The 26938-nt window shown below is 41.8% G+C and overlaps 1 protein-coding gene across 1 annotated transcript in view; it reads left to right on the top strand.

Annotated features, from left to right (window-relative positions):
• The window catches only part of LOC309552488 (uncharacterized protein), a gene marked incomplete at both ends in the record, with an annotated part of 51376 nt that extends 25664 nt beyond the window's left edge, over positions 1-25712 (top strand). The window contains 3 exons of the mRNA XM_082253459.1: positions 3702-3768; positions 4085-4264; positions 25656-25712. Of these exons, the coding sequence (XP_082109585.1) occupies positions 3702-3768; positions 4085-4264; positions 25656-25712 (304 nt within the window). The remainder of the gene's footprint in view (positions 1-3701; positions 3769-4084; positions 4265-25655) is intronic.
• Positions 25713-26938: the final 1226 nt, after the last annotated feature.

Below are 26938 nucleotides of genomic sequence, written 5' to 3'. Positions count from 1 at the left end.
CATGTCATGTCGGAGCAGTGCGCTCCGACATGACATGCGAACCCGGCACACGCAGAAGTGTGAACCGGCTCTTAAAACAACTCCCCGTGCCTCTTACTAAATACCTTGGACTGTCTACTTTCCAAAAAGGGGTCATTTGAGGGGTATTTGCACTGTCCTGGAGTTTTTGGGCCTTGAGAAATGAGATTGGCTGAACTACATCAGGAATCCAGGATTGATCGATTTTCAGATCTATAGCCCATACTTTGTGGACTCTATACCTTTCCTACAGACTAAATAATAAACACTGATTTGGGTTATTTTCACCAAAGAAATGGAGCAGAATACGTTGGCCTAAATTTATGAAGAAAATGAATTTATTTGAAAAATTGTATAACAGAAAACAAATGTCCATCTTTTCTTGTTTATTTATAGCAACAAATAAAAAACACCAGCGGTGAATAAATAACATCAAGAGAAAACTCTGTATCTGTGAACAAAATGATAAAAATGTAATTTGTGTACGGAGATGCATGACCGTGCAAATGTCATTCAAAGTGCGACAGCGCTGAAAGCTGAAAATTGGCCTGGGCAGGAAGGGGGGGGGGGGGTAAAAGTGCCCGGTATTAACCACTTCCGCACCAGCGGCCGCAGTTGTATGGCGGCAGGCTGGCGCTCCCAGGCAAAGCATATACATAAACGGCGCTCGTCTGGGTGGAGCTAGGGGCAGTGCTGTATCTTGGCCTAGGCCAACAAGGCCCAGGCCTAGGGCGGCACTTTGCAGGGGGGCAGCAAAAAGCGGCACCTTCCACGAAAAAAAAAACAGCCTCCTCCCGGCACGAAAAGTGTCCCCGCTGGCTTGCGCTACACTTTTTGTATAGTGCCAGTCTTATGTGGTGAGTTGGGCGGAGGGCAGGGTCCAGGAGGCAAATCAGTCTGGTACCCCCAAAAAGCGGTCCCACTGCTACCTACCAGTATGATAATACCGGCCGGTCAGGACATTCGGACAGACCGCAGGCCACCGACCACACTTAACACAACTGACCCGATGGCCGCCAATGCTAATAAGTGTGGCACTGCAGCCAAATGCTCCGCCTACTCCCCTCTGCCCGCCAGGCACTGATGGGCACTCATATGCTGCACTAATGAGTGCTAATAGGCTGTACTGATGGGCACTAATATGCTGCTCTAATGGCCACTGATGAGGCGGCAATGGTGGGTACTGATAAACTGCACTGATGGGCACTAATAAGGCAACACTGATAAGCTGTACTGATGGGCACTGATGAGGCTGAACTTATGGAAACTGATGAGGCTGCACTGATAGACTGTGGTCTGTGGTTTAAAGCTGACAGGGCGGGTCATAAACAGGAAGGGGTGTGGCCTTTACAGGAATGGGTGGGTCATATTTAAATTAGGAGGTGCACAAGTTTAGTCAGGCCTAGGGCAGCACAAAACCTAAATACGCCACTGGCTAGGGGGTGATCACACGCCATCCGGAGGCGCGCTCCCGCCCCCGCTCGTCACCTGGCGATTCCTCCGATGGCCGCCGGTCACTCACGATCTCCCGCAGCAGAGAGAGAAGGACAGAGGGCTGATGTAAACACAGCCGTCGGTCATTCTCCCTGAAGTGATCACAGAGGCTATGTGATCCTGCTATATAGGATCGCATGTCTCTGTGATAACTTCACAAGCCACGCCCCCTGACTGTTAGAATCACGCCCCTAGGGACACATTTAACCCCTTGATCACCAGTACAGGTAACCCCTTCCCTGCCACTGTCATTTTTACAGTAACAGCACATATTTTTAGCACTGATTACTGTAGTAATGTCACTGGTACCCCCAAAAGTGTCAAAAATGTCAGTTAGTGGTCCGATCTGTCTGCCGCAATGTCGCAGTCCCGCTTAAAAATCGCAGATCACCGCCATTACTAGTAAGAAAAAAAAATAATAAAAATGACATGAATCTTTCCCGTAGTTAGTAAACGCAATAACTTTTGCGCAAACCAATCAAATTATGCTTATTGCGATTTTTTTTTTTTACCAAAAATATGTAGCAGAAAACAAATTGACCTAAAATATTAAAACATTTTGATTTTTCCATTTTTTTCTGAGAATTTTATATAAAAAAATATGAAAAATATTGTTATTTTTTTCAAAATTGTCGCTCTTTTTTTGTTTATAGCGCAAAAAAAAAAAAAAAACGCACAGGTGATCAAATACCACCAAAAGAAAGCTCTGTTTGTGGGGAAAAAAAGGACCTCACAGTTAGAATCACTCCCCTAGATTTACATTTAACCCCTTGAACACCCACAATGTTAACCCCTTCCCTGCCAGTGTCATTATTGCAGTAACAGTGCATATTTTTAGCACTGATTACTGTAGTGATGTCACTGGTCCCCCCAAAAGTGTCAACAATGTCAGTTAGGGGTCCGATCTGTCCGCCGCAATGTCGCAGTCCCGCTAAAAATCGCAGATCGCCGTCATTACTAGTAAAAAAAAATAAAAAATAATAGAAATGACATGAATCTTTCCCGTAGTTAGTAAACGCGATAACTTTTGTGCAAACCAATCAAAATACGCTTATTGCGATTTTTTTTACCAAAAATATTTAGCAGAAAACAAATTGGCCTAAAGTGTTAAAAAATTTTGATTTTACTTTTTTTTTTAAGAATGTCATATAGCAGAATGTGAAAAATATTGTAATATAATATAATATAATATATAATATAATATAATATAATATAATTTAATATAATATAATATAGTAAATAATAATATAAATAAATATAATATAATAAATATAAATAAAAATCGCACAGGTGATCAAATACCACCAAAAGAAAGCTCTATTTGTGGGGAAAAAAGGACATCAATTTTATTTGTTTACGACCGCGCAATTGTCCGTTAAAGTCACGCAGTGCCGAATCGCTAAATAGGGCCTGGTCTTTGAGCAGCCAAATCCTCCGGTCTGAAAGTGGTTAAAGTGGTAATGACATTGGCTGTATGTTTGGGGTGGTTGTCCTTCTGCAGAATAAGTTTGGGGCCAATCGTACGCCTCCCTGATGGTGTGGCATGATGGAGAAATATCTTCTCTTTCTGAAAGCAGTCTTCATTTACAGCATTTTGTCACAGCTGCCTAAAACTTTTGCACAGTACTATATATATATATATATATACTATAGGTATGGTCTGTGAATGGAACACATAACAATCATAGGGGTTTCCCCCAATTTGACAGTGACAGAGGAAATCCCCTTTACATTGGAAGAGATGACATTCCTGCAATGGTGGGGTGATCTGCGCCCCCATGCATGGTCTCAGCAGGAAGGGGTCACTGGAAATTCCTCTAGAAGTATGATAGAAGGGTCAGTGTCTGTGCACATGTTGGGAACATATTGCAGTGCGGAGGCTGAGCACACCGGTTTATTTAGGATCAAATAAATCCGGGCTCACCGAGCGCTAAGAGGCTCCAGAAGTGATCTCTGCTGAGAGATATTCCTTCTATTACTGGGAGATGTGGAAGGGGAGGCCTCAGCTTTCTTCCATCAGACAAGTGAAGGCAATGAGATTTTTCTATGGTTTATATTAGGGAGACATCAAAGAGACCGCCGAATGATCAGGAACCCCCCCCCTCCCCACCCCCCTCCTATAATCTATGGAGTGTGACCCCTCAGGTCAGAGCCTGGGGGATATCTGACAATATCTGTGGAGGATGCAGATCTATCTATCTATCTATCTATCTATCTATCTATCTATCTATCTATCTATCTATCTATCTATCTATCTATCTATCTAATCTCCCCTCATCCATCCATCTATCTATCTGTCTATCCATTTATCCATCCACCTTCCTCTTCTTCCATATGAATGTCTGTATCTATCCACCTATTTATCCATCTATCCATTTGCCCGTTCATCTATCCATCCATTTCTTCATGCATCCCTCTATCTGTTTATCCATCCACCCTTCCATCCATCCTACTATCCATCCCTCCAGGTATCCAACCTTCTATTTATCCATCCACAATCCACCTCTCTCTTCATCTATCTATCCGTCTGTCTATCTATCCCTTCCTTCGTCCATTCTCACATCCATCATCTATCTATCTATCTATCTATCTATCTATCTATCTATCTATCTATCTATCTATCTATCTATCTATCTATCTATCTATCTATCTATCTATCTATCTATCTATCTATCTATCTATCTATCTATCTATCTATCTATCTATCTATCTATCTATCCCTCCCATCCATCATCCATTTATCCTTCTATCTGTCTGTCCATCCATCCATCCATCCATCTACCCTTCCATTTATCCATCCACCTTTCTCTTCTTTCATATGAATGTATGTATCTATTCATTCGTCTATCTATCTATCTATCTATCTATCTATCTATCTATCTATCTATCTATCTATCTATCTATCTATCTATCTATCTATCTATCTATCTATCTATCCATCCACACATCAATAATCCATCCCTCTGTCAATCTATCTATCTATGCATCCACCCCTCTATCTGTCTGTCGATCTATCTATCCATTCTTCCATTTATCCATCCACCTTTCTTTTCTTTCATATGAATGTACTGTATGTATGTATGTATGTATGTATGTATGTATCTATCTATCTATCTATCTATCTATCTATCTATCTATCTATCTATCTATCTATCTATCTATCTATCTATCTATCTATCTCTCCTTCCATCCATCCACACATCCATCATCCATCCATCCATCACTCTATCTATCTGTCCACCTGTCTGTTCATCTATCTATCTATCTATCTATCTATCTATCTATCTATCTATCTATCTATCTATCTATCTATCTATCTATCTATCTATCTATCTCTCCTTCCATCCATCCACACATCCATCATCCATCCATCCATCACTCTATCTATCTGTCCACCTGTCTGTTCATCTATCTATCTATCTATCTATCTATCTATCTATCTATCTATCTATCTATCTATCTATCTATCTATCTATCTATCTATCTATCTATCTATCTATCTATCTATCTATCATTATTATAAAATATACTTTTATTCATATTGAGCGGATCGGGACTCCTGTGCTCATTGATCCCACCCTGAAATTCGGGCGTAATGCAGAATTAGGAGTAGAATTTGGAGACTGCGGCTCCTCCCAGGACTTATGGAACGGAGTGTCAGTGAATTGGAATGTAACGATTCGGCAGATGACCTGAGGCACAGGCCTGGCCAATGGCAGAGAGCGGGGGGAGGGCACAGGCAGGCAAGGGAGGTATGAATGGGCAGGGTGTGGAGTTGGGAGATATATTCATATCATAGCATAACTACTAGAAATATAAAACTCGAAGGTCCCAAAGGCGAGCTGCAGGGGACACAATTGGCTAATCCATGGCTGTCAGCACGAAGAAGGATGGCGAGGACACGATCAATCAGAACATGTATGTCCTGATCTTACGCTGGGATCCCATGCCGGATTGGCGTACGGAATATTTTATAGCCATGAAGATCATCGGCAGATGCCAGTATCACTTCCTTATCACTTTTCCAGCCCAGCTTTCTATCATTAACTGTTGGACGGAGAACTGATAAGGCTGTGTGACTGCCACTCACGTCTATGGGATGCCACCCGAGGTGAGAGCATGGAGGTCCAACCATGGTGGAGACCACTGGATCCCAAGTGTCACCGCCATCCAAGCATCACCCCGATCCAAGCGTCACTGTGATCCAATTGTCACCTCGATCCAAGCGTCACCCCGATCCAAGCATCACTGCGATCCGAGCCTCCGAAGACGCAAAGTCCACAAAGTTCCAAGTCAACCAGACTTGACTTTTTTATTTTTTTTTATTTTATGAAACTATTTTATTTGTGTCATTTTTTATTTTTACAGGAATCACCAGATCCTCAACTACTCTACGGACGGTCCACCTTTCTTTATTAATTGTCATTGATTTGTTGTAATCCAGATCCATGTTTTTCTTTATTATCTGTTATTTTATACATTGTATCTTTCTTTCCGATGAAGAAATATCTTGAAGCTCCCACGGGTGATCCCTTGGAGGACGAGTCGATGCCGGGATTTCTCGAAGCCACGCTCAACTTGTGTAGAGTTTGTAACTTTCTCCTCGGTATTGAACCCAAAAGCAAACATTTATTAGAAGCTTACCAATTGTTAGATGTGACGGCTGCATTTGTTTTTTTGTTTTTTTTTAGTCTTTCTTTCTTTCTTTTTCATCTGGTGATCCAGACAGTATGTCGTGTGCTTTTCACAAGCTTATGATCTCCAGCAGAATGTATCAGTTTATATAGATGAGACATCTAGGGGCAAAATAATCCTCTGTGAGAGTACAACATCGGGGGTACAGTGTCAGCCAGCACCACAGAAGAAAAAGATATGGGGGTACTTATTTCAGATGATTGCAAAATGAGCAAACAGTGTGGCCAGGTATTGGGAAAAGCGGTAGGATGCATCACTAGAGGGGTCCCCAGCGAGAGGAAGGAGGTCCTGATTCCTCTATATAGATCTTTATATCACTAGAGGGGTCCCCAGCGAGAAGAAGGAGGTCCTGATTCCTCTATATAGATCTTTATATCACTAGAGGGGTCCCCAGCGAGAAGAAGGAGGTCCTGATTCCTCTATATAGATCTTTATATCACTAGAGGGGTCCCCAGCGAGAAGAAGGAGGTCCTGATTCCTCTATATAGATCTTTATATCACTAGAGGGGTCCCCAGCGAGAAGAAGGAGGTCCTGATTCCTCTATATAGATCTTTATATCACTAGAGGGGTCACCAGCAGGAGGAAGGAGGTCCTGATTCCTCTATATAGATCTTTATATCACTAGAGGGGTCCCCAGCAGGAGGAAGGAGGTCCTGATTCCTCTATATAGATCTTTATATCACTAGAGGGGTCCCCAGCAGGAGGAAGGAGGTCCTGATTCCTCTATATAGATCTTTATATCACTAGAGGGGTCCCCAGCGAGAGGAAGGAGGTCCCGATTCCTCTATATAGATCTTTATATCACTAGAGGGGTCACTAGCAGGAGGAAGGAGGTCCTGATCCCTCTATATAGATCTTTATATCACTAGAGGGGTCCCCAGCGAGAGGAAGGAGGTCCTGATTCCTCTATATAGATCTTTCTATCACTAGAGGGGTCCCCAGCAGGAGGAAGGAGGTCCTGATTCCTCTATATAGATCTTTATATCACTAGAGGGATCACCGGCAGGAGGAAGGAGGTCCTGATTCCTCTATATAGATCTTTATATCTCTAGAGGGGTCCCCAGCGAGAGGAAGGAGGTCCTGATTCCTCTATACAGGCATACCCCGTTTTAAGTACACTCACTTTACATACATTCGCGAGTACGGACACAGCCTGGTCAGCTTGGCATGGCACTACTCCAGGTTTTTAACATTGGCGTCTATAGGAAATCTTGGTCAGCTTGACATGGCACTGCTCCCAAACCATAAGTGACAGGGATACCAAACTTAGGGAGCATTGAGAGGGGACCTAGGACTAAAACATATCCTATTTGTGGCCAGCCAGCTTGCTTAGATAATCTACCATGTCATAGTCCTGGATCCCCTTAACATTCTCCCCAAGCTTGGTGTCCCTGTCACTTATGGTTTGGGAGCAGTGCCATGTCAAGCTGATCAAGATTTCCTATGGAGCTAGAGTATTTACATGCCTTGAGAAATGAAAAAAAGTATTGCTTCACTTTAAGTACATTTTCGTTTTACATACATGCTCTGGTCCCATTGTGTACTTAAAAGTGGGGTACGCCTGTATAGATCTTTATATCACTAGAGGGGTCCCCAGCAGGAGGAAGGAGGTCCTGATTCCTCTATATAGATCTTTATATCACTAGAGGGGTCACCAGCAGGAGGAAGGAGGTCCTGATTCAGATAGATAGATAGATAGATAGATAGATAGATAGATAGATAGATAGATAGATAGATAGATAGATAGATAGATAGATAGATAGATAGATAGATGGAACAAGTCCAGAGGCAGGTAACAAAAATGGTGAAGGGTTTGGGGGATAAAACATATCAGGAGAGACTTCAGGAACTTAATTTGTACAGTCTGGAGGAAAGAAGGGAAAGGGGAGACATGAATGAAACCTTTAAATACATGAAGGGGGTGAATAAGGTTCAGGAAGGGAGTTTTACTAATATGAAACCAAAATCAAAATCACTTTTTTATGTTTCTATGTAATATAAACTGATATATTTAAATATGTTTAATATATTTTATGTATAATATATTTATATTTAATACATTTTATGTTTCATACATTTATATTTAATATATTTATATTTAATAAATTTTATATTTCATGCATTTTAATTTCATATATTTTATATATAATACATTTATATTGAATACATTTAATAAATCATGCATTTATATTTCATAGATTTTGTATATAATATATTTAAATTTTATATTTCATGCATTTATATTTAATATATTTTATATATATATAATATATTTATATTTAATACATTTTATATTTCATATATTTTATATATAATACATTTATATTTAATATATTTTATATATATATATAATATATTTATATTTAATACATTTTATATTTCATATATTTTATATATAATACATTTATATTTACTACATTTTATATTTCATGCATTTATATTTAATATATATTATATATAATATGTTTATATTTAATACATTATATATTTCATATATTTTATATATAATACATTTATATTTAATATATTTTATATTTCATGCATTTATATTTAATATGTTTTATATATAATACATTTATATTTAATATATTTTATATATATATAATATATTTATATTTAATACATTTTATATTTCATATATTTTATATATAATACATTTATATTTACTACATTTTATATTTCATGCATTTATATTTAATATGTTTTATATATTATAAATTTTTATTCAATATATTTTATATTTCATGCATTTAATATATTTTAGATTTACATTTTTTTAAAAATAATCAGCTTTTGGGCTCGGTACACACTGCCGTGACTTCCGCGCAACTTTGAAGCCGACGTCCCAGCGCGACCTGCATACATTTCGCACCAAAAGTAGCGCAGGAACCTTTTTCTAAGTGGGAGCGACTCGAGTCGCCTCTATTAGAACGCTTCCATTGGACTTAATGGGGTGCGACTCGTCATGCGACATGTGCTCTTGTCGGAGGGCGTGTCGCACCAGTTTGAAGCGGGCCATATTTATTCATATAAAACCTTTATTCCAAAAGTAAAAAAAAAAATTTTACTGTAACTAAGTGTGAGCCGGGGTTTGGCTTCAATTTGTTAGTGTATCTAAATCTGCTAGTCCATCGAACTCTCCCCTCCCATCAGACAGAAAAGGCTACTGTGCCTCCTGTTTCCTTCCTCCAGAGTGGTGTCTCACCAATACAAGTGGTGTGTTTCTTGTGGCCAGATCATGAGGGGAAAAAAAGCCAAAGAAAAGAAAACGAATGCAGCCACCGCATCTAATGCTTGGTAAGCTGCGATATGTTACATTTTCGGTTTTGGGTTTATTATCGCTTTTTGGCCCTGTTCACACCTGAGAGTATTTCAGCTCGTAAAACGCTCATCTCTTAGGCTGGCCATACACTATACAATTTTCTTGTTCAACTTTCCTTTAGATTTACCAAAACCATATAATATAAGGTCAGACGTAGACACTTTCAATTTGTATGCAATCAGGTCGGCCCTTGTACTACATAGTTGAAGGTAAATCTAAAGGAAATTGAATAGGAAAATTGTATAGTGTATGGCCAGCCTAAGGCTCCATTCACACCTGAGCGTATCATTTTCAGACGGGGTTTTTTTGGGGCTTTTTTCAGGCGTTTTTCTTTTGGGCTCCATTCACACCTAAGTGTATCATTTTCAGGCGTTTTCTTGGGCTTTTTTCAGGTGTTTGTAAAAAAAGAAAAAGCCTGGAAAAAGCCCAAAAAACGCCTGAAAACAATACGCTCAGGTGTGAATGGAGCCCAAAAAAAAATAAAAACGCCTGAAAAAAGCCCAAAAAAAGCCTGAAAAAGGCCCAAAAAAATAAAAATGCCTGAAAAAAGCCCAAAAAAAGCCAAAAAAAGAGCTTGAAAATACGCTCAGGTGTGAATGGACCCCAAAAAAAATAAAAACGCACGAAAAAAGAACAACAAAAAACCTGAAAACAGCCCAAAAAAAATGCCTGAAAATGATATGCTCAGGTGTGAATGGAGCCCAAAAAAAAAAAAATGCCTGAAACAAGCCCAAAAAAATGGCTGAAAAAAGCCCTGAAAAAACCGCCTAAAAACGATACGCTCAGGTGTGAATGGAGCCCAAATATAAAAACGCCTGAAAAAAGCCCCGAAAAACACCTAAAAATGATACGCTCATGTGTGAATGGAGCCCAAAAAAAAAAAAAAAACGCCTGATAAAAGCCCCAAAAAATGCCTAAAAACGCATGAAAAAAGTCAAAATAAATGCCTGAAAAAAGCTCCCACAAAAAAAAAACGCCTGAAAACGATACGCTCAGGTGTGAATGGAGCCCAACAAAAAATAAAAACGCCTGAAAAAAGCCCCAAAAAAACGCCTGAAAATGATACGCTCAGGTGTGAATGGAGCCTCCATTCACACCTGAGCATATTATTTTCAGGCGTTTTTATTTTTTTTTTTGGGCTCCATTCACACCTGAGTGTATCGTTTTCAGGCGGGTTTTTTTTAGCTTTTTTCAGGCATTTTTTGGGCTTTTTATTTTTTTTTTGGGCTCTATTCACACCTGAGCGTATCATTTTCAGGCATTTTTTGGGGCTTTTTTCAGGCTTCTTTTAGGCTTTCTTCAGGGGTTTTTTTTTTTTTGGGCTCCATTCACACCTGAGCGTATCATTTTCAGGCGTTTTTTTGGGGGCTTTTTTCAGGCGTTTTTTTTTTTATTTTGGGCTTAGTGTATCATTTTCAGGCGTTTTCTTGAACTTTTTTCAAGTTTAAAAAAAAAAAAAGCCTGAAAAAAAGCTTGAAAAACAGCCCAAAAAAACGCCTGAAAATGATACACTCAGGTGTGAATGGAGCCCAAAAAAAAAAAAAAACCCCTGAAGAAAGCCTAAAAGAAGCCTGAAAAAAGCCCCAAAAAATGCCTGAAAATGATACGTTCAGGTGTGAATGGAGCCCAAAAAAAATATAAAAAGCCCAAAAAATGCCTGAAAAAAAGCTAAAAAAAAACCCGCCTGAAAACGATACGCTCAGGTGTGAATGGAGCCCAAAAAAAAATAAAAACGCCTGAAAAAAGCCCCCCCAAAAAAAAGCCTGAAAATAATATGCTCAGGTGTGAATGGAGGCTCAATTCACACCTGAGCGTATCATTTTCAGGCGTTTTTTTGGGGCTTTTTTCAGGCGTTTTTATTTTTTTTTGGGCTCCATTCACACCTGAGCGTATCGTTTTCAGGTGTTTTCTTGGGCTTTTTTCAGGTGTTTTTAACAAAAAAAAAAAAACGCCTGAAAAAAGTTTGAAAAAAGCCCAAAAAAACGCCTGAAAAATTATATCCTCAGGTGTGAATAGAGCCCAAAAAAACCTAAAAAAAAAAAGCCTAAAAGAAGCCTGAAAAAAGCCCTAAAAAAAACGCCTGAAAACGATACGCTCAGGTGTGAATGGAGCCCGCCCAAAAATAAAAACGCCTGAAAACGATACGCTCAGGTGTGAATGGAGCCCAAAAATAAAAATGCCTGAAAAAAGCCCAAAAAAAAAAACGCCTGAAAATAATATGCTCAGGTGTGAATGGAGCCCAGAAAAAAAAAAAAAAAAGCACCTGAAAAAAGCCCAAAAAAATGCCTGAAAAAAAGCCCTAGAAAAAACGCCTGAAAACGATACGCTCAGGTGTGAATGGAGCCTAAAAATAAAAACACCTGAAAAAAGCCCAAAAAAACCGCCTGAAAATAATATGCTCAGGTGTGAATGGAGGCTCCATTCACACCTGAGCGTATCATTTTCAGGTGTTTTTTTGGGGCTTTTTCGGGCGTTTTTTTAAAAAAAGAAAACGCCTAAAATAAAGCCCCCAAAAAAACGCCTGAAAACGATACGCTCAGGTGTGAAGGGAGACCAAAAAAAAAAAAAAAAATTAAAAACGCCTGTAAAAAAAAAAAAACTCCTGGAAAAAAGCCCAAAAAAACCCCTCCTGAAAAGGATCCTCTCAGGTGTGATTGGAGCCTCATTGAAAACTTTCATCTGACATCGTTATACAATGTAACAATAATTGTAGAAGAAATGAATGCGATGCGATTTCTCCTCAATGCTTCATTATCACCCCAAAATGTTTTCTATCGCAGATTTCCAACTCTGAGAGATTTCTTTTCTCAGCTCAGTCCCGGGTCACACACATATGCGATGCGGGAATTCTGCGAATCCACTGCGGGTTCCCTCATCACACCCGACTCGCAGTCAGTTCACACTGCCATATACGAACCGCTGGGGGTGTCAAAACAAAGTTAACGACACCCCCAGATCAGTTCCCATATCGCAGTGCGAACTGTGGGTTCGGACAGGAATCTGATCGCATAGGTGTAAACCACTCATGCGATCCGATTCCGGTGGGGACCCAAAAAAAAGAGTCCTGTGCGACTTTTGTCGAATTCGATGTGAATTTAGCCATGCAATCTGTATGGCTGAATTCGCATCGCACAGACATCGCATGTGATTTGCAGAGCAGCGCGGTGCGATTCACATGCGATGTCCGTCATCCCTATACTTAGGGCCCACTTAGGGCCAGTTCACTCCACATGCAGTCCAGTGCGGTTTTTTTTTCCTGCATCAAAAAACGCATAGATAGTGGGTTATATGGTTTGGCTTAGTTCACACCAGTGCATTCCGGTTCTAGAAAAAAAAGTAGAATATGCTGCGTTTTTTCTGCACTGGACTATACGAAAACGCAGGAAAACACTCTGGAAGGCATCTAAACACACCAAAAACGAACCCAAAAACGCACCGGAACACGCATGTCCTTAGGGTCAGTTCACACCATTGAAACTAAGGCCCCAGCCACACTTGTGCAACTGGTCCTGCGACTTGGGGCTGTAAAGTTGCATGATAAGTCGTACCCCATGAGCACGGTTCATATCTGTGCGACTTCAAAGTAGTCCCTGCATTACTTTGGTCCGACTTTGATGCGACTTGAGGTCGCACAAGTGTGAAAGGGGCCTTATTCCAGGTGCGTTTCAGATGCTTCTCTGCATGCACATTTTTGATGCATTTCTGATGCTTTCCAGTGCAATTTTATCCCTCTTTCTTTCTTCATGGGGACGTTTGCGTTCCGATGCGTTTTTGCTGCATGTAGCTGCATTCCAGTGCGTTTTTTTCGCAGGGTTCCCGCATCGCATATGTGTGAACCCGCACTTAGCCCTCCTTCACATTGAAATTGTGCGACTTCATCTGAAAGCCGCATTTCAGTCCGACTTCGGGGGCGAACTCGCACAATTTCAAAGTGGCATTTTAGTGCGACTTGGGGTGCGAGTTGTAAGATGTCTGTGCGGGTTCCTGATGTCTATTGAAGTCGTCCCCAAAGTCACTAAAAGTAGTGCAGGAAAGTCGGCGACGCACCGATTGGGACTCTCCCATTGCCAGCAATAGTCTGTGATTTGACATGCGATTTGACCTGTCAAATCGCATGTCAAATCGTGCCAATGGGAACGAGGGCTTAGGGCCGGTTCACACAGATGCAGATTGTATGCGGATCAGATGCGATCCGAAAAGCATAGATTCGCATTTCAGCTACAAAAGCATTATTTCCAATGAAGGCCGTTCATATAGTTGCAGTGCGATTTTGATTCGGGTTAAAAAAAGGGTCCTGTGCGAGTTTAGTGCGGGTGCGAAGCCCATTTAATCTCCAGCTATGGCCAGTCCCCTCAAACATTGCATTCAATCCGCACCTGTCAATAACAGAAATCGCACTGTGAAATCGCATCAGCTTCCCATCGCATCAGTGTAAACCTGGACTTAGACGTAAGCCCTCGTTCACATTGAATGCGGCTTCGAAATCGTGCGACTTCACCTGAAGTCGCACAATTTCAAAGTCGCATTTCAGTCCGATTTTGGGGGCGACTTGAGAGACATCTGTGCGGCTTCATGTACAGATGTCTATTGAAGTCGCCCCCGAAGTCGCTAAAAGTCTTGCAGGAACTACTTTTGGAAACCAGTGCGGTGCTGCAAAGTCACATCGATGGGGACTCTCCCATTGCCGGCAATAGGCTGCGATTTGTCATGCGATTTGACCTGCCAAGTTGCATGTTGAATTGCGCCGATGTGAACGGGCTTAGGCTTGATTCACACCTGATCATGGGTGGAATCACCGCAATTCTGCCTGCGACTTCAATTCGCTTCAAAACGCGGGCGGCCCTGTGATTTTAGCGTGATTGTCCCATGATAAATTGCGCTGCAATGGCGGCAAATTGCAACAAGCGAAAGAAGCGACAAGGGGCGCGCATTGCAATAACTGCAGGATTTATCGCGCAACGATCGCATCAATATCGCAATGCAAATGGTCATCAGGTGAAAAATGAGGGGGGGGAGCAAAAAGAAAACGAATGCAGCCGCCACATCTGATGAGTGGTAAGCTGCGATATATGCGATTTTTTGGTTTTGGGTTTATTATCGCTTTAATTGAAAACTTTCTTCATCCAAAATATTCTGTTATACAATGTAACAATAATTGTAGAAAAAATGAATGCAATGTCTCCTCAATGCTTCAATATTCCTTCCTGCCCTCCAATACCGGGCACTTTCCCCCTCTTCCTGCCCTCCAATACCGGGCACTTTCCCCCTCTTCCTGCCCCCCAATACCGGGCACTTTCCCCCTCTTCCTGCCCCCTGCATGCCGAGCACTTTCACCCCCTTCCTACCCCCCCCCATACCAGGCACGTTCCCCCCTCTTCCTGCCCCCCCCCAATACCGGGCACTTTCACCCCCTTTCTGCCCCCCTCATACTGGGCACTTTCACCCCCTTCCTGCCCCCCCAATACTGGGCACTTTCACCCCCTTCCTGCCGCCCCTTATACCAGCCACTTTCACCCCCTTGCTGCCCCCCAATATTGGGCACTTTCATCCCCTTCCTGCCCCCCCAATACCGGGCACTTTCACCCCCTTCCCCCCCATACCGGGCACTTTCTCCCCTTCCTACCCCCCCATACTGGGCACTTTCTCCCTCTTCCTGCCCCTCCATACTCGACACTTTCACCCCCTTCCTGCCCCCCCATACCAGGCACTTTCACCCCCTTCCTACCCCCCCCATACCAGGCACTTTTACCCCCTTTCTGCCCCCCCATACCGGGCACTTTCACCCCCTTCCTACCCCCCCAAACCGGGCACTTTCACCCCCTTCCTGCCCCCCGATACGGGGCACTTTCACCCCTTTCTGCCCCCTCAATACCAGGAACTTTCACCCCCTTCCTGCCCCCCCCATACCGGGCACTTTCACCCCCTTTCTGCTCCCCCTCAATACCAGGCACTTTCACCCCCTTCCTGCCCCCCCTAATACCACACACTTTCACCCCCTTCCTGACCCCCCCAATACCTGGCACTTTCACCCCCTTCCTGCCCCCCCAATACCGGGCACTTTCAACCCATTCCTCCCCCCCCCCAATACTGGGCACTTTCAACCCCTTCCTGACCTCCCCAATATCGAGCATTTTCACCCCCTTCCTGCCCCCCAATACTGGGATTTTTCACCCCCTTCCAACCCCCCAATACTGGCCACTTTCACCCCTTTCCTGCCCCCCCCCCCAATACCAGGCAATTTCACCCCCTTCCTGCCCAGGCCAGTTTTCAGCATTGTCACACTTGTTCCCCCTCTTCCTGCCCCCCAATACCGGGCACTTTCCCCCTCTTCCTGCCCCCTGCATGCCGAGCACTTTCACCCCCTTCCTACCCCCCCCATACCAGGCACGTTCCCCCCTCTTTCTGCCCCCCCCAATACCGGGCACTTTCACCCCCTTTCTGCCCCCCTCATACTGGGCACTTTCACCCCCTTCCTGCCGCCCCTTATACCAGCCACTTTCACCCCCTTGCTGCCCCCCAATATTGGGCACTTTCATCCCCTTCCTGCCCCCCCAATACCGGGCACTTTCACCCCCTTCCCCCCCATACCGGGCACTTTCACCCCTTCCTACCCCCCCATACTGGGCACTTTCACCCCCTTCCTGCCCCCCCCCCAATACCAGGCACTTTCACCCCCTTCCTGCCCCCCCTAATACCACACACTTTCACCCCCTTCCTGACCCCCCCAATACCTGGCACTTTCACCCCCTTCCTGCCCCCCCAATACCGGGCACTTTCAACCCATTCCTCCCCCCCCCAATACTGGGCACTTTCAACCCCTTCCTGACCTCCCCAATATCGAGCATTTTCACCCCCTTACTGCCCCCCAATACCGGGATTTTTCACCCCCTTCCAACCCCCCAATACTGGGCACTTTCACCTCCTTCCTGCCCCCCCCAATACTGGCCACTTTCACCCCCTTCCTGCCCCCCCCCCCAATACCAGGCAATTTCACCCCCTTCCTGCCCAGGCCAGTTTTCAGCATTGTCACACTTTGAATGAATATTGTGCGGTCATGCTACTCTGTACCCATATGACATTTTTATCACCCCCCCCCCCCCCACAAATAGAACTTTCTTCTGGTGGTATATATTCATTACTGCAGTTTTTATTTCTTGCTAAACAAATAAAAAAACTAAAATTTTGAAAAACAAAAAAAAAGTGTTTCTTCGTTTCTGTTATAAAATTGTGTAAATAAGTACGTTTTCTCCTTCACTGATGGGCACTGACGAGGCTGCACTGATGGGCACTAATGAGGAGGCACTAATATGCAACACTGATGGCCACTGATAGGCGGCACTGATGAGCACTGATAGGCAGAAATGATGGGCACTGATAGCTGGCACTGATGGACACTGATGGGTGGTACTGATGGGCAATGATGGGCACTAATGGGCGGCACTGATGGGCACTGATAGGTGGCACTAATGGTCACTGATAAGGGGCATGGATGGGCAATGATAGGCAGCACTGGTGGGCACTGATGGGTGGCACTGATGGCCAATGATGGGCACTAATGGACGGCTCTGATGAGCACTGATAGGCGGCACTGATGGGCGACACTGATATGCAGCACTCATGGGCACTTATAGGCGGCACTGATAGGCAGCAATGCTGGGCACTGATAGGCAGCACTGGTGAGTGTCACTGATGGCCAATGATGGGCACTAATGGATGGCACTGATAGGCAGCACTGATGAGGAGGCACTGACAGGCATTAATGATGGGCACTGGTTGGCATCATGATGGGAACAGAATGGCATCCCAGGTGGGCACCGATTAGCATCCCTGATAGGCACAAATTGGTGTCCCAGGTGGGCACAGATTGGTATCCCAGGTAGGCACATATTGGCATCCTTGATGGGCACAGGTTGACATACAAGGTGGGCACTGAATGGCACCCCAGGTGGGCACAGATTGGCATCCCAGGTGGGCACTGATTGGCATCCCTAATGGACACAGATTGGCATCCCAGGTGGGCTCTGATTGGCATCCCTAATGGACACAGATTGGCATCCCAGGTGGGCTCTGATTGGCATCCCTAATGGACACAGATTGGCATCCCAGGTGGGCTATGATTGGCATCCCAGATGGACACTTGTGGGCATTTTGGTAGGCACTAGAGATAGGTCTGCACTGATAATAAATGCGTTGCCCCCCCCCCCCCCGTCAGGAGAGCCACTGATCGGCTCACCTCTACCCATGCAAATAGAGGAAGGCCGATAACTGGAACTCTCACGTCTCTTTACCGAGATTGGAGATGCGGTGTGTCAAAGCGACATAACACACCACCGATCGCTTGGCTGCGCGCCTCCGGAGGCACACACGAGTGCCACATCCCACTGGTTTGCCAGTACCAGACACTTTCACCCCCCTCCTACCCCCCCCCAAATAGCGGGCACTTTCACCCCCTTCCTGCCCAGGCCAATTTTCAGCTATCAGCGCTGTCACACTTTGAATGACAATTGCGCGGTCATGCAACACTGCACCCAAATTACATTTTTATCATTTCTTCTCAAATAGAGCTTTCTTTTGGTGGTATTTATTCACCTCTGGGGTTATTTTTTTTGCTAAACAAACCAAAAAAGGCCGAAAATGTTGAAAAAAAATGTTTTTCTTTGTTTCTGTTATAAAAGTTTTCTCCTTCACTGAAGGGCACTGACAGGCAGCAATGTTGGGCACTGATGAGGTGACAAGGAGGGGCACTGATGAGACAACACTGAAGGGCACTGATGAGGAGGAACTAATAAGCAGCACTGATTAGGTGGCACTGTAAGGCACTGATAGGCTGCACTGATATGGGGCACTGACAGGCAGCACCGTTGGGCACTGACAGGTGACAATGATGGGAACTGATGAGGTGGCAATGACAAGGAGGCACTAATATGCAGCATTGATGAGCACTGATAGGCGGCACTGTTGGACACTGATAGGTGGTACCAATTGGCATCACTGATGGGCACTGATATTCAGCACTGATAGCACTGATATGCAGCACTGTTGTGCACTAAAAGGTGGCACTGATTGGCATTAGTGATGGGCACTGAAAGGGGGCACTGATATTCAGCATTGATAGCACTGATATGCAGCACTGTTGTGCACTAAAAGGTGGCACTGATTGGCATTAGTGATGGGCACTGAAAGGGGGCACTAATATGCAGCACCGATAGTTGGCACTGATATGCAGGACTGTTGGATGCTGATAGGTGGCACTGTTGGGAACTGATTGGCATCACTGATGAGCACTGTTGAGGCTGCACTGATAATCAATGCCCTGATTACCTTTCCAGGTCTCCCCTGTGAGGAAATGCCGCTGATTGGCTCTCCTCTCACTCTGGAATCTTTGTGTTCATTTCAAAAATAAGAACTGGAACTTTCTTCTTCTAAACTGAATATTATTTAAAAAACAAAATGTAAATGTTAACCGCTTAAATGCCGCCCCATATCAGTATACACTATATTACCAAAAGTATTGGGACGCCGGCCTTTACACAAACATGAACTTTAATGGCATCCCAGTCTTAGTCCGTAGGGTTCAATATTGAGTTGGCCCACCCTTTGCAGCTATAACAGCTTCAACTCTTCTGGGAAGGCCGTCCACAAGGTTTAGGAGTGTCTATGGGAATGTTTCACCATTCTTCCAGAAGCGCATTTCTGAGGTCAGGCACTGATGTGGATGAGAAGGCCTGGCTCACAGTGTCCACTCTAATTCATCCCAAAGGTGTTCTATTGGGTTGAGGTCAGGACTCTGTGCAGCCCAGTCAAGTTCCTCCACCCCAAACTCGCTCATCCATGTCTTTATGGACCTTGCTTTGTGCATAAAAAATTATTTGCTGACAATTTATGCAGAGCTTTACATATTGTACATTCACATCAGTCCCTGACCCAAGGAGCTTACAATCTAAGGTCCCTGTCACCCATGCATATATATTGGGCCAGTTTTGAAAAGGTGCCAATTACCCAACCAGCACATCTCACATCTCACACACTGACAATTTACACAGCACTTTACCTATTTTACATTCCCATCAGTCGCTACCCCACGGAGCTTACAATCTAAGTTCCTCACCTCACATGCTGACAATTTATGTAGAGCTTTACCCATTGTACATTCTCATCAGTTCCTGACCCAAAGAGTTTGCAATCTAAGGTCCCTGTCACAGATACATACATACTAGGGTTACATACTAGGGCGCAAACCAATCAAAATACGCTTATTGCGATTTTTTTTACCAAAAATATGTAGCAGAAAACAAATTGGCCTAAAATGTTAAAAAATTTTGATTTTTACATTTTTTTGGGGGGGAATTTCATATCAAATTTATTTTCAAAATTGTCGCTCTTTTTTTGTTTATAGCGCAAAAAGTAAAAATCGCACAGGTGATCAAATACCACCAAAAGAAAGCAATATTTGTGGGAAAAAAAAGGATGTCAATTTAATTTGGGTACAGCGTCGCACGACCGTGCAATTGTCCGTTAAATTAACGCAGTGCCGAATCACAAAATATGGCCTGGTCAGGAATGGGGTAAAATCTTCCGGTCTTAAAGCAATTAAATTCTCATTGAGAATTTTTTTGTCAAAGACATGTAGCTAAATACATTTTGGCCTAAATATATGACAAAAATTGAATATATTGGATATTTTTGAACTGTCAAAGTAGAAAAATATTGTTATTTTTTCAAAATTGTCGCATTTTTTTATTAATATCGTAAAAAAATAAAAATCGCACAGGTGATCAAATACCACCAAAAGAAAGCTCTGTTTGTGGGAAAAAAAGGACGTAAATTTAGTTTGGGTACGGCGTTGCACGACCGCGCAATTGTCAGTTAAAGTCGCACAGTGCCGAATCGCAAAAAGTGGCCTGGACGTAAGACAGCAAAATCCTCCGGTGGTAAAGTGGTTAAATTTATCTTACATTATGGAGAATTCAAGCCAGTGATGCCCCTCCCAAACCTGAAATATTAAATAGTTCTACTTTAAATACATCGGCCACAGAGTGAGGGGCAAGTTCTTCCTGAATCTGATGAAACAGACATGAAATCTGTCCATCTGTTGTCTTCTCTCATTGATTCTTCTCGTCCAACACAACCGCAGGCAAAGGAAGTGGACTTACACAGAGTTCAATATTTTATTCATGGTGGATGACAAAGCAAAGTCACCCGCATTACATTCAAGTCACACAGCGACCGAGAACACAACCGTACACCACCCATACTTCACTTTTTACATTTATTTTAGTATCTCTTTAGTTAGCTTTTTACCACTTATTTATCCTCTTATTTATATTTTTTAGCATTTATTTATTTATTTTTAACATTTTTTCATTTATTTGTCTTTCACATTTATCTTTTACATTATTATCTTATTTTATCTTTTTCACATTTATTTATCTTTTTTATTATCTTCTTTGCATTGATTTATTTATTTAATTACATGCATTTATCCTTTTTTTTCATCTTTTTTTTTTTTTTACGTTTATTTAACTTTTACATTTATTTTTTATAGTATTTTCTTATTTTTTTTATCTCTTTCACATTTGTTTATCTTTTTTTTTTTAATCTTCTTTACATTTATTTATTTAATTGAAATGATATATCCTTCTTTTTAATTTTTTGTTACATTTATTTATTTTATTTTATATTTTTCACGTGTATGTATCTTTTTTTTTATTACCTTCTTTACATTTATTTAATTACATGCATTTATTCTTTTTTAAAATCGTTTTTTTTTTACATGTATTTATTTTTATTTACATTTTACATTTATTTTCTACATTATTATCTTATTTTGATCTTTTTCACATTTGTTTATGTTTTCACATTTTGCCGCGATAGTCGGCATCCGGGCCCATGTTAACTCCTCACATCATACAGAGTTTACGGGTATTGTCATTTTTCACCCTATTATATGGGACGTTTTACCCCGCTGGACACACCCTCTCTGGTGGTTATTACAACCCTACGTTCAGGGCAATATATGGGCCTGGTCCGGTCCACAATGCCTTTTTGGCATCTTTGACCCCTCACTGGGTCATTTTTTTGGAGAGTTTTCTGCCTCAGACGATATGGCCGGCTTGAGATTATGGATGTCAAAGTTGACTGTTTCATACTGATAGGGACATCAATCAACCATAATGGTTCCTGAGGAAGCCATCTTTCACCTAACTGGCGAAACGCGTCAAACCTTATGATTCTATATAATTGTATCCCTGCTATACCTCTGATCCATTTGCTCCAGATGTAATATAATGTATTTATACACTGTCATGTTTTTATACATTTAATAAAGTTTTTTTTGAATGTTTTACATTCATGTGTGCTTCCTATTGCCAGACCCTATCCATTAAAGTCCTTAGGAATTAAATCCACTGTATTTCCTTGGTCCCACATCATCTCTACAGTGAGATTTTTACATATATTTTTTGTGGTTCAGTATCTCTTTATTTATTTTTTTTTTTTAAGGAGTCGGTTCACACTGGGGCGACTTGTCAGACGACTTAGTCGCCTGACAAGTCACGCTCCATTCAGTGCAATGGAACCATTCTAGTCAGAGCGACTCAAGTCGCTCTGACTTAGAAAAAGGTTCCTGCACTATTCGGGGGCGACTTCGGAGCGGCTTGCATTGACTTCCATTAAAGAAGTCGTTTGCAAGCCATGCTGAAGTCCTGCTGCAGGGGGCGGCTTCAGAGTCGGGCGGCTTTGAAGTCGCCCCAGTGTGAACCGGCTCTTACTCGTATTTATCTTCCTATTTATCTTTTTGTTTACATGTATTTATATTTATTTATTTTTTTACATTTATTTCTTTTATATTATTATCTTATTTTTATCTTTTTCGTGTTTATTTATCTTTTTTATTATCTTATTTACATTTATTACATTTATTACATGTATTTATATTTATTTATTTTTTTACATCTATTTTTTTATATTATCTTATTTTTATCTTTTTCGTGTTTATTTATCTTTTTTATTATCTTATTTACATTTATTACATGTATTACATGTATTTATATTTATTTATTTTTTTACATCTATTTTTTTATATTATCTTATTGTTATCTTTTTCATGTTTATTTATCTTTTTTATTATCTTATTTACATTTATTACATGTATTTATATTTATTTATTTTTTTGCATCTATTTTTTTTATATTATTATCTTATTTTTATCTTTTTCATGTTTATTTATCTTTTTTATTATCTTATTTACATTTATTTATTTAATTACATGTATTTATCTTTTTTTTTTTTTTTTTGTTACATTTATTTATTTCTTTTTATTTTTTTCCACGTTTATTTATCTTTTTTTTTTTTTTCTTTAAATGTATTTATTTTATTATAGTGGGGAGGGGGGAGTATTTGATCCCCTGCAGTTTTGGTATGTTTGTATACAGTGAGACGTAGGCCCGCGCTCACATAAATTGATCAATGGCAAACTCATATACGTGCATTTTAGTGATTTATCTACAATAAATTAATACACAGTGATAACAATAAATATATTAAAGTGCAAACGTGCTGGAACAATTAATAATCCTGAAAGGATTCATCTAAAATAGATATGTGCAATACATGGTCATCAGGGGTCATGTGATCGCATACGTCGGTTCAAGCTTTATACCATCTAGCAGCCAATCGAGTTTCTTCTTCATCAAAAAAAAAAAAAAAAAAAAACCTCCTTTCCAGGAAGTAGAATGGTTTGCCAGCATCCAAACGATGTTTGAATGGGACGTGTAAAGCGATTAATCTCCACTGGATGCTTTATATAAGCCATAACATATGCCATATATAAATTATTACATAAATTAATAAATATATATATATAGATGCATCCATTTCCATTATTAATTGTAAGGCAATTTAGGAGATAATAGCCCCCCCTAGTGGTGAAATAGGCAGGCTAACCTTTTCTCTTATTACAAACTTTTATTGAAAAAATGATTTGTATTACAAAGATTGTATTATATGACAAAAACTGACACTGTATAAGCAAAACATTGCCGATAGTAAACAAAATATTATTTGTACAATCTTTGGTACCGTCATACTTTTTATTATTGATCGACCAATATAGTTTTTTTTTACCGCCGATACCGATATTTTGGTCATCGGATATCGGTATCGGCCGATATTGTCGGACATTAAAAAAAAATTATTATTTTTATTTTTTTAAATATCTACAGGTACTGTGGTGGAGGGATCTGGGGGGTCTAAAAGACCCCAAACCCCTCCTCTGCACTTAAAAGCATTCAAAACGCCAAGTTTGGCTGTTTTGAATTCTGTAAGTTTTTTGAATTCGGCGCCGCCAGTACCCGGAAGTGATGTCATGTCGTGACATCACTTCTGGGTAGTCGGGACGCCCAATTCAAAGAAATGGAGACCCGGTCAGACGGCGGCGGTGCAGATGGAGACCCGGTCAGAATGCAGTGGTGAAGGTAGGATGCCCGGGTCTCCCGGTGGGACGGGAGACTCGGGCGAGCCGCGGAAGGCGGCGGGAAGGGGGGGGGGACGTCCCCTCCTGCTCCTTGGAATGACAGCCGAGCGGCTTCTCATTACAAGACAGCCGACCGTTGGCTATGGACACCGGTACCGGGGTGATGCCTCTAGCTGCAGGCATCACTTCGGTACATGCACTTTCCCTAAATATCGGCAATATCGCTAAATCAAAAGGCCGATTCCGATATATCGGGCAAAGTGCATATCGGCCCTCGATATATCGGCTTTGCCGATAATCGGTCGATCTCTACTCTTTATATCCTTGGATTATAGCAAACATATAGTTACATAGTTACATAGTTTGTGAGGTTGAAAAAAGACATCAGTCCATCCAGTTCAACCTATGATGTGTGTGTGTGTGTGTGTTTGCTGTTAACCGTACATTGTATACCCCTGTATGTTGTACATTGTATACCCCTGTATGTTGTACATTGTATACCCCTGTATATTGTACATTGTATACCCCTGTATGTTGTACATTGTATACCCCTGTATGTTATACATTGTATACCCCTGTATGTTGTACATTGTATACCCCTGTATGTTGTACATTGTATACCCCTGTATGTTGTACATTGTATACCCCTGTATGTTGTACATTGTATACCCCTGTATGTTGTACATTGTATACCCCTGTATGTTGTGGTCTTTAAGGTGCCCATCTAATAGTTTTTTGAAACTATCGATGCTCCCTGCTAATGCAACTGTTTGCAGAAGAGAATTCCACATCCTTACTGCTCTTACAGTGAAGAACCCCCTAGGTATTTTAAGGTTAAACCGCCTTTCCTCTAGTTTTAGTGAGTGGCCACGTGTCTTATTGTATCTCCTTTCTCTGAATAGTTTGTTTCTTATGCTAGGGTCACCAGTACAGTATTTGTACATTGATATCATATCCCCCCTCAATCGTCTCTTCTCCAGAGAGAATAAGTTCAGTGCTTGTAGTCTTTCCTCATAGCTGATGTCCTCCATTCCAAACATGGTGAAGTCCCCCTCCTCAAGAAGGCACATGTACAGTCATGAAAATTAACATCTAAATGATTCATGGAAGGATTGGGAGAAAGTACTGTGGTCAAATGAGACCAAAATTGAGGTCTTTGGCATTAACTTGAGTGTTTGGAGGAAGAAAATGCTGACTTTGACCATCCCTACAGCCACCATCCCTACAGTCACCACCATCCCTACAGTCACCATCCCTACAGTCACTACCATCCCTACAGTCACCATCCCTACAGTCACCACCATCCCTACAGTCACCATCCCTACAGTCACTACCATCCCTACAGTCACCATCCCTACAGTCACAACCATCCCTACAGTCACCATCCCTACAGTCACCATCCCTACAGTCACTACCATCCCTACAGTCTCCATACCTACAGTCACTCACCACCATCCCTACAGTCACCATCCCTACAGTCACTATCATCCCTACAGTCTCCATACCTACAGTCACTCACCACCATCCCTACAGTCACCATCCCTACAGTCAAGCACGGAGGTGGAAACATTATGGGCTGGTCTTCAAGTGGTTAATGCACTTTTATTGTGTCTCTTATGTGATTTATCACCTATTTTTTTGTTTGGTTTCAGCTTGTTACACCTCCTACTTATATTGGTGTTCTAGATGCTGCTGTCTGTTCATACTAAATTCGTTTTTACAGTTGGTTTACAGTTTATTTTATTTTTTTTGCAAGCCCAAGAATATTATCCTGGGTTTAAGCCCATTTCACATTTGTGCGACTTGTCCTGCAATTTGGGACTGCAAAGTCACATGACAAGTCGTACTCCATGATTTCCAATGAGTACCTCTTTTCTAAATAAATGGACCCCATTGTATTATACAAAGCACAATCCGTTACTGTGTATTGCAGTAATGTGCCACAACACACAGGTGTGAATGTTTTGAGAGGCCAACACGTTCATTCACCTATTAAACTACTCGATCAGCTTACAATTATTTTTCTTTGCTACCCATTGATAATTTCATTGATAAAATTTTCATTTGGCCTTAACAGGTGAGGCATGACTTCAAATAACTCTACTTCAAGCACTGCCAAGAACCCAAAGGATTCTGCTAAGTCACAGGTGTTCAGCAGATCTGCATTGTTCTTCTCCACTGATGGTTAGAGAGCATTGCCAAGACCTGGGAGATGACCTCCGAGCACTGATCTAGGCTTTTCACAGGTGTTGCCATCAAAAATCACTGAGCAACTGATTGTGACACAAGCTAAAGAGTGTGGCGTGTGCAAAACCTGGATTGTGCTTACAGCACACATTCCCTTCCTTTTTTACATATTCGCCTGTCACACCTGGTTTATGGACAAATGCACAAGTTCAGTCACTTGCATGACAAAGGTCAATGGATTTCCTGCCTAATGAACCAAGCTTCTGAAAAAAAAACACGCTATGGCGATGAATTTGCGAACATGATTCAAGGGGGTTAAAAATGCAGCCATGTTCAGAGAAGAAGTGAGGGGCTTATTATAATCTACCACAAACCCAATGGCTCATCACAATGAGTAGTTTCACCCAGGACAGAATTCTTCAGCACACTTGTCCTGACAAGTCCAGGCCAAAAAAGAAGCAATTCAATGGAATATGTTTGCTTTCTGGGAACGTTGTGAAGGTTGGGGTTGCAAGGAGGGTACATGTTAGGGTTGGGGATACAAGGAGGTATAGTGTTAGGGTTTAGGTTACAAGAAGGGTTGGTGGGAGGGTCATGGTTACAAGGAGGGTTAGTGTTAGGGTTGAGGTTACAAGTAGGGTTAGTGTTAAGGTTGGGGTTAGAAGAAGAGTTACTAGTTAGTGCTAGGGTCTGGCTTACAGGGAATGAGGGTTAATGTTAGAGTTGAGGTCACAAAGAGGCTTATTGT

Source organism: Pelophylax lessonae, assembly GCF_965119305.1.
Source record: "Pelophylax lessonae genome assembly, chromosome: 4".
Classification (NCBI taxonomy): Eukaryota; Metazoa; Chordata; class Amphibia; order Anura; family Ranidae; genus Pelophylax; species Pelophylax lessonae.
Note: the sequence above shows the minus strand (reverse complement) of the source record. Positions and strands in the feature narration are given on the sequence as shown.